Genomic DNA, 18,003 nt, shown 5'->3' with positions numbered 1-18,003 from the left:
ACTTCTTTTGGTTAACACCAGGAAAAAAGGGGCAAAAAATGTTTTATTTATCCTCTGTAGCAGGAAATGTTGGCCAATTACTAGTATCTTCAGAACTGTAGCTGTACTATCATTGCTGCGGTTTCCTGCTCTTCCTTTCTTTTAGAAGTTGGACCCTGTCCCAGCTGAACAGAAAGACAAATAACCACTCACATGAACACCTAAGGCCAATTTTGAATCACCAATTAACCTAACTAGCATGCCTTTGGATGTTGGAGGAAGCCAGAGCACCTGGAGAAAACAAACGCAAGCTCAGGGACAACATGCAAACTCCTCAAGTTCAAACCCAGAGCGCTCTTGCTGTGAGGTGACAGTGCTAGCCACTGCACCACCGAGCCTCCCCGTTTTTCTTCAACCAAATGGATGATATGCAAACACGTGATTTTCTAACAGATACTGCGTGTTTAAAACAGCATCCAGAAAGCCTTTAGTGAGCTAAACATTGGTTGCGTAACTCATATGTAATAGTGAAGTAATGCTATCATTCAAATGCAACAAGCTGAGAGGAAAGAATCAGGCTGGGGTTGAACTGGTCACAAGCTGCAGCTACATACGTAAAGTAGATGCATACGGTCATCACAGTGAAAAATTACATTAAATTAAATCTCTGTAATAATTAACCAGAATATTTGAAGTGGGAATAATTAAAATTGAAGAACTGAAGGATAAATTATATGAGTTTTTTTTTTTTTTTCCGGACCACCTGGCTGAGAAATTTCATTCACTGTACTTTGGCTGAAAATGTTTTAAGAAACCCTCAGATCATGCAACTTAATCAGTTTCTATTGTATTAACCTGATGGCTTACAGGCTTCATAGATGTGTGTCGACAGTGGACACAATTGTTTTTTCTCTGAGAGCAGGGATCCATGAGAACATGTGGAGAACTCAATAAAAAACGGTTTATTTGGATCTGTAACCAGAGACAATAATACTTACAGAGACCTTTTAGAGATAAAGATAGTTCTATCCTAAAGGTGATGAGACGAGTTAAAGTAGGGATGATAAAGATAATGACTGGTAGAAAGAAAAAGAAATAATGAGAATAAACTGAAGCACTTGGGACTAAGAAACAGGCCTAATCCTAACCCCCAATCTGAAGAAAGTTCTTTCAGCAAAATTCCTGCAATAATTTTCTCAACAGTATTGTTATACAGTGTTACCTTATACAACACTCCCAGTTCAACTTTTAGTTTCACTACCTTCTTAGAGAAATTAAAACCTTTGTGAAGTGTATACAACAGAAAACAATATAGATATGACTTTAGTTGATGTTTGATGGCCTGAAAAGTGAGATCTGGAACTAATTGCGGCAAGTTAAGCGTTACTGGTAGACTTCTCTCTCAGTGTCCTGACTTTTTATTTTTCTGTTAAATCATTAGAGGTCTCAGACTGATCTTTATGCCCATTTTCTGTCGCTTTCTCCAGGGATCAGGCTTCCATGCGTCGCGGAGACAGAAGTACGGCAACGTCTTCAAGACCCATCTTCTCGGCCGTCCTCTGATCCGGGTGACTGGTGCTGAGAATGTTCGCAAGGTGCTGATGGGCGAGCACACGCTGGTGACGGTGGACTGGCCTCAGAGCACTTCCACCCTGCTGGGACCAAATTCTCTGGCCAACAGCATCGGAGACATCCACCGCAAGAGGAGGAAGGTCAGGGCTCACACTCAGATGTATATGTACGCACACAAATACACAAGGTCAAGGCATGTAAGGATGAACACTCAGTTTTTGACATGTGCTTCACTTTGCACTGTTCCTAAAATATTTACTCTTGTAAAAAGGCAACATGGGAGTTACGACAACCATTAATAATTAGGGCTGCAATGATGCGTCAGCATCATCTTTGACATCTGTTAAGCAAATGCCTCAATCTGCAAAGAATATGTTGGCACACTGCAATATGGCGGCTCCCAGTACATAAAGCTAGCATGGCAATGCCACTTTCCAGTACAGTACAAACGCACTTATCAATATTCATGCTCTTAGATAAGCCGCAGAAACACAAACACATTTGTCAAATGCTCTGGGGTCATCTGCCGCACAATAGGTAAGGTAGGACCCGCTCAAACAAAAGGAGAATATCAGTGTAAAGCTATCCTTTCAGCTCCGTCTTATCAGCAGCATTCTGGCTACTGAAGCGTGAGAACATCCCCTTCACCACTCAAGCCTCTCCTCCACTCATCTACATGGGGAGACTGTCCTCCATTATCTGTTTTCCTTTTACCTTCTCTGCTTAATTTCTGTCTTTTCTCTGTGATTCTGCCTATTATCTCTCTCTCTCGTACTTTCTCTTTTCTGTGCCAGGACCATTTCAGGTAATCAGCCACTTACCTCTCCCTCCCATTGCCCCTTTATCCCCAGGGCACATACCTTCCTCTGTCTCACACACATTTAATGCACATGCACGCAGATAAACACACACAAAGGATCAGTACAAGAAGAACAAGAAGCAGAGTCTGCGGTGTCTTCCTGTAAATCCGTCTCTCATTTTTTTTTTTACAAAGAAGGATAGGAAGGCAAGTGTTTTCTTTTTTTTTTTGTGGAGGGGTTTGGAGGTGCGGTCAGATTTCGTTGCTGCGGTGCCCGGGGACGGCGAGGGGTCGGCTGGGTATAATCTAAGCTCTGATCCCCTCTCCTCTCCCTGGAGACCCCCGCACTAACCTCATGTAATGACCCCTGATTAGGAAGGCTGCCTCCGACATAGCACAAAGAGGGGCTTTCTGTGGGGGCCCGACACACACACACAAGGCAGTACACGAAAGCATATGTGCGCACACACACACACACACCTGAACATTGCCCTGCTCTCAACACACTCAGCCAGACGCGGAAAAGGATACAAGGTCATTAAAGTTGCTTACAGTCATAGGTTTAAGCTCCGCATTACTGAGAAACATGGCTGCTGAAGTTCCTTCGCAATTCTGTCAGTTACCTCTGTAAGGAGACAAAAAACAAACAAAACTAAACTAAACAAAACAAAAAAAGTGTCATATTGGATAGTTTGCACCTGCCTGTTTCCAAAAAAAAAAAAAAGCACTTTCCCAGAGCTACGATTAATCCCTGAAGTTTTTTCTCTAAAACACACTGAAGCTTAATGGGAATCTAACATTTAACTGAAATCTGGAGAGCCTCTTGTTTTGAGACCCGTGTCAGTAATCAAGCAATGTGCGTTTTGGGGTTCATTTTACTTCTGAATCTAGCTCTCCTGAGGTTAACACCTTTTTCCAACTACTGCAAAGAGCTACAAACAAGGCACAGAGTGAGACATTTAGCTAAAAAACAAAACAAAAAAACAAACAAAAACAAGCTGGAGTTGAAACCTGCGGTAACAATGACAGAGAGCAACATTCCAGATTCCCACGAGTCTCTGGCCATGGTTCAAATCCCACATTTACGAGGCCCATCTATCAAGAAGTCAGAATCAGTCCAGCGTCTGTTTTGACATTTCGCAGGTTAAATTGGGCTGATGAAACACTTTTAAATACATAGTATTGACAGAAAATATTGAAACATTCCATTTATGTTGTTGATGACTGTGAACATAAAATTGACTTGCTCTCAAATCTACCTTGAAACAAAAAGCTGTGTTGCTAAAATTTGTTAGCCTGGAGTAGCTACACAAAAAAAATCAAAAAAAAAAAAATCCCTCTGCACGCAACTGGATAGTCCCACAACTGTGACATTATGCGGTTAAGGCATTCTTGACAAATAAACATTCATCCTTTAAAGTTATTTGGATTTTTGGACCTTCCGTGTCGGACATGATAACGGACTCTACTCCGTTTGCTTCTCCGAGGGCAGCCATTTGGTTGAAAACAAATTCAGTTCCACGGTTCCTCAGATGACGTGTAACACTATGTCACTGTAACTCTTCTGTCCATCACCACATAAAGACCGCTCCGAACGATTTGATTGACGTAGCAGATCTTTGCTGGAGCATAATCAGTTTCCAACGGAGAGACTCCTGAACAACATTCTACCACAAAAATGTGTCGGTGGGAAAGTTGGTCTGGCTTCTGGGACACAAATTTGTTACTTTCATTCAGTTAAATTAGCCTGTGTGTGATAAATGTTCTGTTTCGACCTATCTGGGCCTGTTAGTGGACAAACAACCAACGCAAAACCCCTCAGATCACGCCAACACTGAATGACTGACAGGTGCAAAAGGTACTTGAAAGTCAAGATCAGTGCTTACATCGATGTACTGTATACTTAGAAAATTCAATTGGTATGTGGCATACAGTCTTGCTCAAGGGCACTTCAGCAGGTCACATGGTTGCAGATTGACATGATGAGCTGAAGAGTGTTGAAAGAAAAAGACAGTGAAAGAGATTAGGAGGAGTGCAAGAGGTCAGCTGGGCTATTTTCATGGCTTATGCAGGTGTGTGTGTTGGCAGGCCTCCCTTCTTTTTATTGGATAATAAAGCTAAGTCAACAAGCGAATTAACATCAACAGAGAGAAGGAATCAGCAACTGGCTCACTGTCTGACCCACTGGACCAGAACTGCCCTTCTCTGTGTGTGTGTGTGTGTCTATATGTGTGTGTCTGCACTTCTTGCAGTTTTCATACGGAAAAACAATCTTCACACAGCACATTAGACTTTGGTGGACTGACAGAGCCAGCCAGTTTCCATATAACCCCGTGTTAAGCTAGGAAACCATCTCCCTCAAAGAACCACAGTAGATGGGTTTTCCACTACAAGCCAAGCAGGGCCAAACGGGGCCAGCCACGGCTTACACACCAACCTCGACTGAACAACAACATCCAACATGCGTAGTTCTGCTGCAAACAGGCGGAATCTGTCACGGTGGTTGTAAAAAAAACAAACATAATCAAGCACCTGCAGAGCCTGAAGTGGTTCAGGGTTTCAAATAAGCATTGCTGCTTTTGCAAATATCTTGTTTCTGATTTAACGACTGGGTGTTTTTGAGCTGTATGAGATCAACATGAGCACACAAAGCACGCTGGTCTCTAATTGTTTCCTGAATTTTAATTGACTAATTCGCTCTTCTTCCCAGCAACAAAACATAGAGGTAGTCATTCAGCTAAAAGACAAAAGTGTGGTTTATAAGGCAAAGCTTGAAGGGGGATCAGACGTATACACTTATATGTGTCTCTGGCCACAATATTCAGCTGTCTTTTAGAGTGTAAATAATGACCAGTTTGGGAGGCTTCACTTGACGTTTCGTTGATTTGAACCCTTCACTATAGTACAAATGACAAGAGGGTGAAACACTATTTAAATCAAGTCTTTAGTTTTTGGTCTGCTAATGAGCTAACGTTTCTCTTCCTTGTGTGACTCTACAAACCTTTAAGCCACACAGAGTGGTAGTAAACATGCTGACATGGTGTCAGAAAGCCCAACCTGACCCGCAGTGGAAAAGTGTCCTTTAATGGAACAACACTGACTAAATCCAAGAAAAGATTATTAAAGCACACGCTATGTTGACAGTGGCAGCCAATTCTTTATTTTCACCTTTCTGACATACCTCTCACTGGGTCTTTTCACTGATTCCTCGGCCCAGATCCCCTCATTCTACTGCTCTCCTCCTCTTTTTTTTTTTCCTCCACATTTTCCTTTCCCCTTGTTATTCTTTCTTTTGGAACCATCGCTATGTCCCTATATTTAGGAGAAGAAAAAAAAAAGAGGCAGGAAAAACAGAGACTGACCTCTGCCTCAGTTTAGCAGTTCAGCTCAACACCTTCAGCTGGTAGATTCTTCTCATACTATTCTTCTTCTCAAAGTGATATGGAGGAATGTGGACTCCATGCACCAAGTGATTAACCTTAAATAGGGGAAGGTGTGAAATCTGTGGGATGCTCCATCCTTCACACAGTCTCCCACTTCCCTCCAAGGTACTGGAGATGCTGCTGCTCTTCCAACCACCCCCAATGTCTCTGTGTGATTGTGTCAGTCACAATCTCCTCTTGCCACCAGTAGAGGGCAGTGCCAAGTATAAGTGAGGTGAAAACCACTCTGGGACCACAATCTTTTGGTCTTTCTTGAGTTTTGTCTGTGTCAGAGGTCACAGCTACACTTGATTCATGGATGTTGAGCGTTGGTGGATTTGAAAGTAGTTTCTGTCTTAGAAAGTGTTGTTTAGGCTTTTTGATGTAATTACTCTAGTTGAAGCATGGCATGGTCTTCTGTCTTTGAAGAAACATTACATAAGTACATTACAAAGAAAAGTATAGTATCACAATTTTCTAAATACATTAGAAAGTAAAAGCCCTGCATTTAAAAAGCACTCATCATGCAGAATATCCTCTTTAAGGGAGTAATATTCTATAAATATTGTAATAAACAGATGCTATTATTACCTCTAAATGCTGTATTAAATTCAGTTAATGTGCCTCGGTAGTTTAATCTATGAAAAGGCCATTTATTTTCATTATTTATCATACGTTTTATATCTAAACTGATGTTGGACCTGCAGAGTAAAGCTGTTGAGTAAATGTGGTGGAGAATGGTTTTCCTCTGAAAAGTGGAGTGGAGTTGAGTCACATTAGGCTATAAACTCACAATAAACTAGAGAAATGCATCATATTAAATTGAGCAAAATAAAAAGTGCAATGTCTTCTTCTAAAACTCTGAATAGAAATGCTAAAGTTAGGCACCAACACTGCAAAACAGTTTAATGCAGTTAAAACATTAAGCACTGAATGTTGTTTTCCTCTGTTTCCACCTCAGGAAAAGCATTCATTACAGTCAGTATATATACCTCCTTCTATAAGTTGCATGTTACACATGATACAACTTTGCATTAGTTTTGGTATATATACAGCTGCCGTGATTCTGTCATCACAGTGATAGCGCAGACGCACTGACCTTCACCAACACTGCAAACCTTTTAAGATTGAAAAAGGACATGTGGAATCCATGTTTGATTCAGAGAAAAGACAGAAAGGGATAAAAAGTATTTCAAAAAGGATGGATGAAGGGGCAGGGAGAGACGGGAAGAGGTGGGAGCAAAACGAGAGAGAGAGCGAGAGAGAGAGAGCAGAGAAAAGAATAAAGGAGTCTTTACATGTCTGTGGAACCAGCAGCTCGCAGCACTTTCACATAATTTAAGACATATGGATGTTATTAGGACAACTGTGTCTGTGTGTCTGACTATATCAGTGTGTGTGTGCAGGAGCCTTGGAGTGTGTGTTGGAGACATGTGTGTGTGTGTGTGTGTGTGTGTCCTAAAGCCTGTGTCTTTTGTGCTGCAGGCTACAGAAGACAGTCACGTTTTTGTGGTGCAGCAAAACGACTGTTGCGCTGAACAATTCCCCAAAACACACACACACGCATGCACACATGCACACACTCTGTCCTGAGTGGAACATCCCAGAGTAACACTGCATAAAAAACTGTGTTTGACTGGCAGCCAGACCATGCAGAGAGATATGATGTGTGTGTCTGGGTTTGTACATGTGTATGTGTGTGTGTGTCTGCTTGTATGACCTGTAGTTACCTTTCTGGTCTACCGTCTGCCTGCACACACAATGAATGACTGACTCACTGGTCTTACAGTAGCTCAACCCGGCTGCTCCGCCTGTATTTATACATGTGTGTGTGTGTGTGTGTGTGTGTGTAGGAATAGGCAAAGTGCTCACCCAAATTGACCAATTATGCATAATCCAGTGCAGATGGGTTAAATGGCCAAATTCACAGTGTTACACAACCACCTTTGGCTTAACCAGTATTTTTGCCCAATCATATTTTGTCCTGACTGCGCGTGTGTGTTTTAAAGTTGTTTCATTAGCCAATGGATAGCTCAGTTACATATTGAATATAGAAATATTCTTAACCTGGAAACCATCAAAAGATGGGCACTAATCAGAAACTAATGAAATGATCCACTGTAAACCAACCAATAAACCAACTACGTATCAAACAACATTTCAATGTAAAATAACTGAAAAACATTAACCTAAACAAAATACATGATTCTGGAAGTTGAAGTAGACATCCCCTTATGGGAACTGTGCCCAACAATGTATTGTAATTCAACCAAAGCAAATCCCACAAGATAATCCTACACTGACGGTTGTTAACTCATCAAGAGACAAACCATCCAATTTCTTCATGAAGAAACCTGTAAAATGAATGAATAACATAACCAGTTAATGTATTACGTAAACAAAGCAACTCTTACGGGAAAACAATGGAAGATAGTGCAAAGAATTATAATTGCACCAAATTTCATCCAAATCCAGTCTGTGGTTTTTAGTGCCAGCTTGGTTAAAACACAAACAAATTATTAATCCACTGGCAGTTCACTTATCCACCAAACTGTTCCAGACGAACAAAATGAGTCATGACAGCCGGTGTTTTGTCTTTTGTGGAAGGATACTGTGGGTAATCTTCTGTGGTTGGGGCTGTAGAGCAGGTCATGTAAGCCGATCTGTGACCAGCAGCTCCAGGGTGCGGCAGTAGAGGAAATGTAGTGCTGCTAAAGTCTTAGAGCGCTCTGTAATCTGTACTAGCCACTCCCTAAAACACACACACACAGCATATATATATATATGTACCCATATGGTACACACACATAATTCACACATGCACAGTTTCATGCACACGGCACCAGCTCAGTGGACTATTGTTCATTCATTCTGAGGGCAACGGAGAGAGGGAAGCAGGGTTTGGAGGAATGAGGAGAGAGAAAGAAGAAGGCAATGGAGGAGAGAGGAAAATGTGAGGAAAATGAGGTAGAGGACAAATAGGAGTACAAGTGCCCAGCTGATGGTTTGGTGGCTAAATCACTGACCTCAAGAACCACACGTACCCTCACTGGCCTCGGCTCAAATCCCACTAGAAGCTGCTTTCTTCCCTCCCAAATTCCATTAGGTCTTGACGAGGAGAAGCAGGAACACTTTGTTTTCATATTGCTCCAATGTGTTATATATGGAAATACATTCTAAATGCGCAGTAAAATAATTTTATGTATGCATTTCAAAAGCTATCAGTCCAGACCATTGACTGTATATAAATATGGACAATGCGTCCCCAACTTGCCTTGGCCAAACTGAAGCTATTTTTCTAGGGAAACAGGCGGCGACATCTTTTGAGTTTGGAGCCAGAGTCTCCAAGTGTGGAGCAACACGGAGACATGATATCGATGACCCGTCCACACTTCCGCCAGACTTACTCGCGTTTTCATTCAATTAATACTGCGCTCTGCTCTACCTCCACCAGTTACAAGAAAATGTTGGATTATTATATATTTGGCCCAAGTCCCATCCACTAACATGGAGCAGGTGGGGCTTATGACCTATGCTGCAGCCAGTCAGAAGGGGGGGCTTCACTTTTGAGGAGCTGTCGTCCATCTATATACACAGACCCTGGCTAAGAAATGGTATTCTCAAGGAGACTAAGAATGTTTTATTGCAACATTTTGGCATAGTTACGAAAGGCAAAGTCAATACTGTGTTGAGCTGAGGAAACACAACTCATGAGTTAGCTTCACTTCAGAATGAAGGAAAGAACTATTAGCCTATAATTCTTCACTTAACTGCAAACTAAACCCCCACCCTAAATGCCATTTTTCTAAACAACTGTGAGGCTCTTAATGTGAAGTGAAGGGAATGACTGGCCACTAATCATTAGTATTCATCTATAATATAAAATGTTCAGCTATAAATGTGTGCTTTTTCAGATGTTCCCCCAGTCTCACTACATTGGCCAGAAAATGCAAACCATGTGTACCAGTCATTGGACATGCTGTTGCTTTTCTGTAATTTCTGATTGACTAAAAGACAGAAATGGAAAAAACACTGTAAAATGAAACACCTGAAAAAGTTACCCGACTCCTATCTCCCCTCTTCTCCGTTTCAATCAGACCAGTTTGAGACTGTTTCATTGAAAGACGTGAAGGTTAAGCAAACCAGAATGTTATTTATCCAAATAAAGCCGAGTGAGTGATTCAAATTTATATAAAAGCCCTTTTCTTGTCCGATCTCTTTTCTCCTCTTCTTATCCAGTGGTCGCCACTGCTTAATCATTCCCAAGACTGTTTTAAGGGCAGTTTTGGAAGTTAAATCTGATGGAATGTTATTTGTCCAAACAGCGCTGACGACTGGTGACTGATTCCTCCTAAGAAATACTACAAGCAGCCAGGAAAGACTTAACTCTGCCCCCTCGTCTCTCTTGCTTTTTTTTTTTGTCTGTCATCCTAGTTCTGCTGACTACAGGGGAAAACTTCCACAATGTATAAGTCTCTATAAAAGAGGGAATGAGGGGGAAAGAGAGAGAAAGAGAGAAGTGAAGAGAGAATGTGTGAGAATGAGTACACAATGGAAATATAGTGTTGGTATGACTTAAAGGAGAAGAAAATATTGTAGAGATCTGAGAGGACTGGAAAGTGGTATGTGCTCTATCCTTTGAAAATGGCCACATATTATCTACAGTTCACAGCTGATCTTTTTAAAGTTCTCCTCCAAAGAAAGTAAATCTCTTAGTGAATATAGTGGATGTAGATATTACAGCAGAATAAAGTAGCTCACACATCCTTCAAATCAGGATTTGCCAAGACAGTTTGAGTGTGTGTGTTTACCAACTATAGGGAGATTACATCATATAATCTGAGTGCTTTTGTCCTCCCTGCACTGGTTCAAACCCATTTCTTTACGCCTTCTGTCAGTTCCTACAATGTATGAGCATTTAATGGAAATTCTGCTTGATCTTTATCCGTGTCATGAGCAGACAGGTGCAGTCACATTTGAAATTACATTATTTGCTCTTATTTTGTCTCTGCAGGTGTTTGCCAAAGTTTTCAGCCATGAGGCATTGGAGTCCTACCTCCCCAAAATCCAGCAGGTCATCCAGGAGAGCCTCCGAGTGTGGAGCTCCAATCCTGAGCCCATCAATGTCTACAGGTATGCTGGTGACCCAGGAGGGGAAACACATTTATTGATAGCTAGACACTGGGGGTACTGCAAAAACTGTTGTTTTTTTCAAGCAAAGCTAAGGCTACTTCCGAGGATCCTTCATTTGCATGCACAGTGTGTTCATTGGCTGTAACTGATGGGACATCTTTCTGCAGGGAGAGCCAGAGGTTGTCGTTCACCATGGCCGTCAGGGTGCTGCTGGGCTTCAGGGTGTCGGAGGAGGAAATGAGGCATCTGTTCTCAACCTTCCAGGACTTTGTTAACAATCTCTTCAGCTTGCCCATAGACCTGCCGTTCAGCGGCTACAGAAAGGTATGTGAGATCCAAGGTTTGTTTACATGTCGGACTTTCCCTCTAGTATACACTTTTGTCTCTTAACCTTTCAGTTTTTCCTTATTTTGGCTAATTCACAAAAAGAAATCTGTGAATGAATATCTTCTTAGCATGAAAGGACACATTTTAAGAGTACAGTGACGTAAAATATTTCTGTGAACGTCTGTAAGAAACAAAAACAGTGAGCATTACTTAACCAGTCAGCTGGTTAACATACAAATGTGCGTGTTTGCAGGGAATCCGTGCACGAGACACCCTCCAGAAAAGCATAGAGAAAGCCATCAGGGAGAAGCCGCTGTGTTCCCAGGGCAAGGACTACAGTGACGCACTGGATGTCCTGATGGAGAGCGCCAAAGAGAACGGCGCCGAGCTCACCATGCAGGAACTGAAGGTATCACACCTATGCACAAAAACCACCTAGGTAGGAGGACAGGGAGAGCAAACGGACACTGGAGAGAAGCCAGACACACAAGAAGTCAATTAATCATATGTAGGAGCATTCAGATACACACTGGCTCTGATATACTATGCTGTAAGTGTGCAGTCGGACTCACATGCAGCAGAACACTCGCTGTTTACCTAATAAAGTGCTGCCAAAGGGAACCTGTCTGGGCTGACTGAACACGCCATCATCATAATTCCTCTAACAAATCACATCACAAGCGAGGGACTTTTAATATACCCCTACAATACATAGGGGTGGCAAGCTGGTGTCCATAGGCAGTCAGACACATAAAAAAACATACACTCTCATGGTTACGCACACCCTCTATTTACCTATTAAAGTAATTCTGAGGAATTCTTTGGAAACTCAACTCTCTGCTTCACTCTCGGTCTTTGCGGTTTCTGGGTTAAGTCCAGGGCCAAAAATAAGTCAACACTCCCCCTGCTAGGGGTCTGAAAGAGGCCTCCTGTACACACACATTCACCCTGACACACATTTAAACAGACACACACACACACAGAGTGAACTGGGGAGGCCCTGTCATGGAGGCCCATGCAGGCTGAAGCGCCCTCCTTCAGTTTTCTGATGCACGCATATTCAACACACACACGTAGGGTGAGACTCAGACGTGTTTTGACACACGTAATGGCAGATGAAAGGTTTATAATGATAGTCGTGCTGCCCAGAACTCACTGTTACTTATTCCACTGCCTTAATAATGGGCCCGGCATGGCACACCAAATGTTGTCATTGGACAACAACTTCAGATTTCCAAACTACAGCTACTTTTCAGGAATTACAAACAGCATACTTTTATCCTGTATTGGCTTTTGACTTTTACCTTTGGGCCAACGTTGTTATGAAACAAATGGCAAGCCTGAGGTGTGAGGTTGAGTTTGCTTTTGGGTTGGCTTAATACTACGGCTGTGTACTTCTTTATACCAGTAAAGAAGCACACTAATAAATCATCCTGCCTCATTCTGCCTCGTCCCACAGGAATCAACCATCGAGCTGATCTTTGCCGCCTTTGCCACCACTGCCAGCGCGAGCACCTCCCTCATCATGCAGCTCCTCCGTCACCCTGCTGTTCTGGAGCGCCTGAGGGAGGAGCTGAGAGCCAGGGGCCTCCTGCACAATGGCTGCCTCTGCCCTGAAGGAGAGCTGAGGCTGGACACCATCATGAGCCTGAAGTACCTGGACTGTGTCATCAAGGAGGTCCTGAGACTCTTCACGCCCGTCTCAGGAGCCTACAGGACTGCCATGCAGACCTTTGAACTTGATGTGAGTGGCCGCTGCAAAATATCCCTGTATATCTCTTTTTTTTATGTTGCATATACATCTTTACTTGGTACCAATAGAGTCATTGTGCTTTCGGATTTCTGAAACCCAGCAAATGTTTTGTAAGAGCATATTCAGTTTCCAATGGAGCAACTCCAGACTGACTGTCCGCCACTACCGCTATAAATCACTTTGACTAATCAAACTACAGTAAAGTACCCAAAAACTTAAGACTGTATGGGAACATTTACCATATAAATGTTCCCATACAGTGTAAATCCAGTATTCAAAGCTTGTACGAACATAAGTTAACAAAAATTATGGACTAGAATAGTCCTCTGAATTAGTAAATGAAACTGTTCAGCTTCCGAAATCCTTGTCAACATTGTGCGCACCATAGAAATCTGCCTACAGGTAGGATTTCATCTTTAGAAAAGTTCTTACTGTTATCTTTGTATTTTGTCTCCAGGGAGTACAGATTCCAAAGGGCTGGAGTGTGATGTACAGCATTCGGGACACTCACGACACCGCCGCCGTCTTTAAAGATGTGGAGGCCTTTGACCCAGACCGCTTCAGTCAGGAGCGAGGTGAAGACAAAGAGGGACGTTTCCACTACTTGCCCTTTGGTGGTGGTGTCAGGTCCTGTCTGGGAAAGCAGCTGGCTACCCTCTTCCTACGCATCCTGGCTATCGAGCTGGCCAGCACGAGCCGCTTCGAGCTTGCCACTCGGCAGTTCCCCCGTGTGGTCACGGTACCTGTGGTCCACCCGGTTGATGGGCTGAAGGTTAAATTCTACGGCCTAGACTCCAACCAGAATGAGATTATGGCAAAGTCAGAAGAGCTGCTGGGAGCGACTGTTTGAAGGGTGGAGGGTTGATAAGTTGGGGGGGAGGGAGGGTGAATGATTGAAGGGAGAAGAAGGAAGGAAAGAAGGATTTTCAGAGTTATCTTTTCTTCTCAACATTTGTTCTGCCAAGTTGGAGGTTCCTTTTCAGACTAAAAGAAAAGCAGAAATCTTCGTCTCTTTTTACAGCTGATGATGATTGGGACTTTCCTAAAAGAAAAGAAGAAGCTGCCAAAAAAAAAAATCCTAATTATGCTCTATTCTGTGTATTTTTTTAAATAAATATACAAACAAAACGTATGTACAAAAAGCTATGTAATATAATTTGAAAGAGAATATAGATAGTGCACAAAGGAAGAAAGAGAAGTGTGGTGGTACTTTTGATGAAATGAAGAATGCAGAAAAGTAAAAGTAAGGACGGTTGTGGAAAGGAGATGAGATGGATGAAACAGGGTATAGGATGAAAGAATATGATATTCCAGGATTTTGCTTGTGCTTAATCAAAATCAGTGAACCAATGCAGTTGTTTAGCAGGGTAAAACAGATGGCTCTATGGACTGGGAGTTCCAGGTTTTCTGGTGATTCGTAAACTTTGAGCCAGCGATCTTAGTGGCGCCACCCAAATTCAACTTTTGGCTTTTGTTTGATAAAGATTTTGAGTGGCAGAAATCAGTGGTGGCTCCTGTCCGGTTTTTCACATCAGAGGTCCATGAAAATACAAAATGTTTACCAGCATACAGCTGTGGGCAAAGGGATCATACTACACTGGGTGGCAGGTTGTGGTACAGATAGACATCTAGTTGAACTTACCATATTGGATCTGCACCATTTCCTCAGGCTGTATAATGATGCAACAAATACAAATTACACTGCACTGCAAATTAGGGGTCAGGTGTCAATGCAGGCAATCAATGAAAGGGCTGTGGTTAGAAATGAGGGATATATTTCTGATGGAGAAGATGCATACTGGCTAGGTATTTCAGGAGACAGGACACGTGGCGTTATGAAGCGATGTAAACAGGCAACTTATTTGTCTGCCTCCATATGTTTTTTTCTCACACATTTTTCACAATACCACTCACGCATCATGTATAAAAAGCTTCTCAAAGTAGTGACAAAAAAAACCCATCACAATTAAAGAAGAGATGAACTAGGTAGCCTTTAGTCTTTAATTCTTCAGGAGGTAAATTCTTGCTGCAAGATCAATGCTATTACCTTTAACATTTTTAAAAGTGCATTTAAGGGGATCCAGACTACACACCCTAAAAATGGGAACTGCATACCAGAGAAAGTCAAAGAAAGAAAGAAAGTCTTGTCTTCAAGCTAGACTTTCCTAATTACCTAATTCTCTTTTCTGCAACCCAGTTTGCTTGTACGCATTAACTCAAAATGTTGTCCACATATAGCATACCTCACTACTCCTGATGGTGAGCAAACTCAGGTGCAGAAAAGATATAGTGGTGGATAATGCATTAGCCTTGCATTTTAATATTTACCTGTACATAGAAGCCCTATGCAGTAACTCACTGGTGTAATTCCGGAGCCTGACTGATTACTTTTAGAAACACTTTCTGACCACATAAACAAAAAGCTGTGGTTGTTTAATCTTCTGCAACCATTTTGTACCACCAAAAGGAAGCAATTGTGGTGCCGGAGGCAGAAAACAACCACGAGAAAAGCAACTGAATCCAAGTCACAAGTAATAAGGTCCAGGTCTGCTCTGTAAATTCTTTGAACCTATGCTTTGATTTATAAACTACGCTTCTGAGTTTAATTGAGATTGTACTCACCACATGGTGACTTTAATAAAGTGGTGCAACTTTTTGGGCTGAATGCAGAGAAAAGAATATAAGTTAGAGGTGGAAAGACCTACATACATGCTGCTTGAGTGTTGCTTTGTCAGTCTGTGTTTGTTTGTTTTTTCTTTGTTTTTCCCTCACGTCCCCATGGGACAGCCATTTTCGGTCTCTTCGTAAAAGGTGACATTCTGTCTTGCTGCTCCTCTAATCAACACTAAGAATGCAAAAGTAAATGAATGAATATAAAATCACTCCATAGTTTGAGCAACTTTATCAGTGGAACGCAATTTATCACTTGAGGTGATTGCACAATCCGAACTCTCGTAGCTTGTGTGTTCCACGATTAGGGAAGATTCCAGGGGACTTTGTTAGCGGAACTTTGGGACATTCTACAACCCTCAGACTGAGCTCTAAGTTCTGCACTGAAGCCTGAGAGGGAAGGACCAATGAGGTTTCAGGGCAGCACAGGGTCACACTCAGAAGGTCTTTCCTATTGGACGATCCTGTCATCCAATAGCATTCCAGATGGATACTGCCTGTGCCAGGGCGTTGTTGAACTCTTTCTACCAACCACACCACTGATTTCTTCATTATGAAATATATATGAAAATACATTTTTTTTGCTGCTTTTCTTGTGTACATTTTCTAATTGAGAGTTCTAGATTGCAATAGTTTGTATCGAGTGAGATTTGCTATTTCTTTCCCATATATATATATAAAATGTAGCTGATTAAAATATTTGCATTTTGTGGAAACAAAAACAAAAAGAGCATTAATAGGTTATAGTGTATTTTAATTTGTACAATATTCATTCCTTTAGCAAGCCATGGGGAAAATCAGCTATTTACATCTACTAATAATCTAATATTAATGTTATTGTACAATTAATATTGTTATTGTTATAAGGTATTTGAAATGCTATTTTTTATTCTTTTACAGAGTTAGAGTTTTTAGCCTAAATGAGAAGGTCTTTGGTAAATATTGGATGTATTTAGAATGTTATGTATTTCAATTATATTGTAAACAGTGTTTAAAATGTTAATATTGTTGATTTGATTACTGTAATAATTATTATTTGTTTTGTTATTCAGACTTATTATTACTGCATTTTATTTGATATTAATTATGGAAAACAGAAAGCACTTGCGAGGTATGTTTATTTTTTAAGTGCCATGCGACTACATTTCCCCTTCCTCTCACCTGTTGGTTTCTGTACCTGTCATTCTGTACATATATTTGTATTTCTTTTTACAGGAAAAAAAAATGTTCATTTAGTTTGTATGAATGTCTTGTGCTACTTTCCTCCTTTCCTCTTTTGTTACGTGATAAATGTACTCCTGTAATAAACTATAAAGTGAAAAAGATAACTGGAAGTGTTCATTCGTTCTTTCATTTATCTATCTACACTGCAATATACTACAGTTTTCACTGTTTGTATAAAATATTTAACTCTTTATGCCAACTCTGATGTCCTGCTGGGGAGAAGGGATACTGTAGTAGCTGTGCAGAACCTCCAGAGAAATAAAACTGACTTGGATACATGTGTAAAACAGTTTTGAGACTGATTCAAAAGGAACCAACTATTAGTAACATATATTCTCTACTCAGAACTGTCATGCATCATTGCTTCTAATGCACGGCAATGGAGAAGCTAATGTAGTGATGAAGAATCAATTAGAATAAAGAGTTTCTATAAACCGCATGAGACAAGCGTATAAACAAAATAAATGTGTGCAAGCACATCCAACATTCAAGCAAAGCAGATGATGGCAGGCTGGGGTGTATACACTAACGTGACTGGAGTACTGAAAGCTGTAACATGTAAATCAGAAAGGTCAAAAAAACTTTGTGGAATGGCAAACAAGTGAGACCAGCGGCCTAGTTTCATTTTGAATGAACTGTTAATGGTGGTAAATGCTTCCCAGGCTTCAAGTCCCATCTGCAACACGTTATATAAGACACCTGCTGAGATTAGTTTTTTTTTCTCTGTCAACTTCAGATAATGCAGCTTGTCAGGGTTTGATCACGTCTCTTGAAAATGAGGTTGTAATATTCAGCAGTTGCATTAATATTCATTCCTTTAATATCTGTAATGGTGGCTACTGTAGTAAAGCAATAGTTAACAATTAGGTTAGAGATAGATTTTTTAAAGTCTTGAAATAAAGAAAGTTGATTTCAGATCTGACACAGGAAACAAACACTTGTTTTCTTCACTTACAATTAAAGAACTTACATATCTCTCCTATAGCTGACTTTCTGACACACCATTTCAACAGATTATCCAGATTCCTTGATCTACTGTAAAGCTTTCTGACATTTTGGAATATGATCCATACAAGAGAATAAAGCACTGATATCTTGGTTAAACTGTATTTAGAAAGGTTTAG

General features: G+C 41.1%; 1 protein-coding gene across 1 annotated transcript in view; it reads left to right on the top strand.

Moving 5' to 3' along the window:
• cyp26b1 (cytochrome P450, family 26, subfamily b, polypeptide 1) overlaps positions 1 to 13,839 on the top strand; it is a 29,783-nt gene extending 15,944 nt beyond the window's left edge. The window contains exons 2-7 of the mRNA XM_084546318.1: positions 1,467 to 1,691; positions 10,787 to 10,905; positions 11,073 to 11,229; positions 11,486 to 11,641; positions 12,692 to 12,976; positions 13,443 to 13,839. Of these exons, the coding sequence (XP_084402444.1) occupies positions 1,467 to 1,691; positions 10,787 to 10,905; positions 11,073 to 11,229; positions 11,486 to 11,641; positions 12,692 to 12,976; positions 13,443 to 13,835 (1,335 nt within the window). The 3' untranslated portion in view covers positions 13,836 to 13,839. The remainder of the gene's footprint in view (positions 1 to 1,466; positions 1,692 to 10,786; positions 10,906 to 11,072; positions 11,230 to 11,485; positions 11,642 to 12,691; positions 12,977 to 13,442) is intronic.
• The last annotated feature ends 4,164 nt before the right edge of the window (positions 13,840 to 18,003 follow it).

Source organism: Chelon labrosus, assembly GCF_963514085.1.
Source record: "Chelon labrosus genome assembly, chromosome: 1".
Taxonomy (NCBI): Eukaryota; Metazoa; Chordata; class Actinopteri; order Mugiliformes; family Mugilidae; genus Chelon; species Chelon labrosus.
Note: the sequence above shows the minus strand (reverse complement) of the source record. Positions and strands in the feature narration are given on the sequence as shown.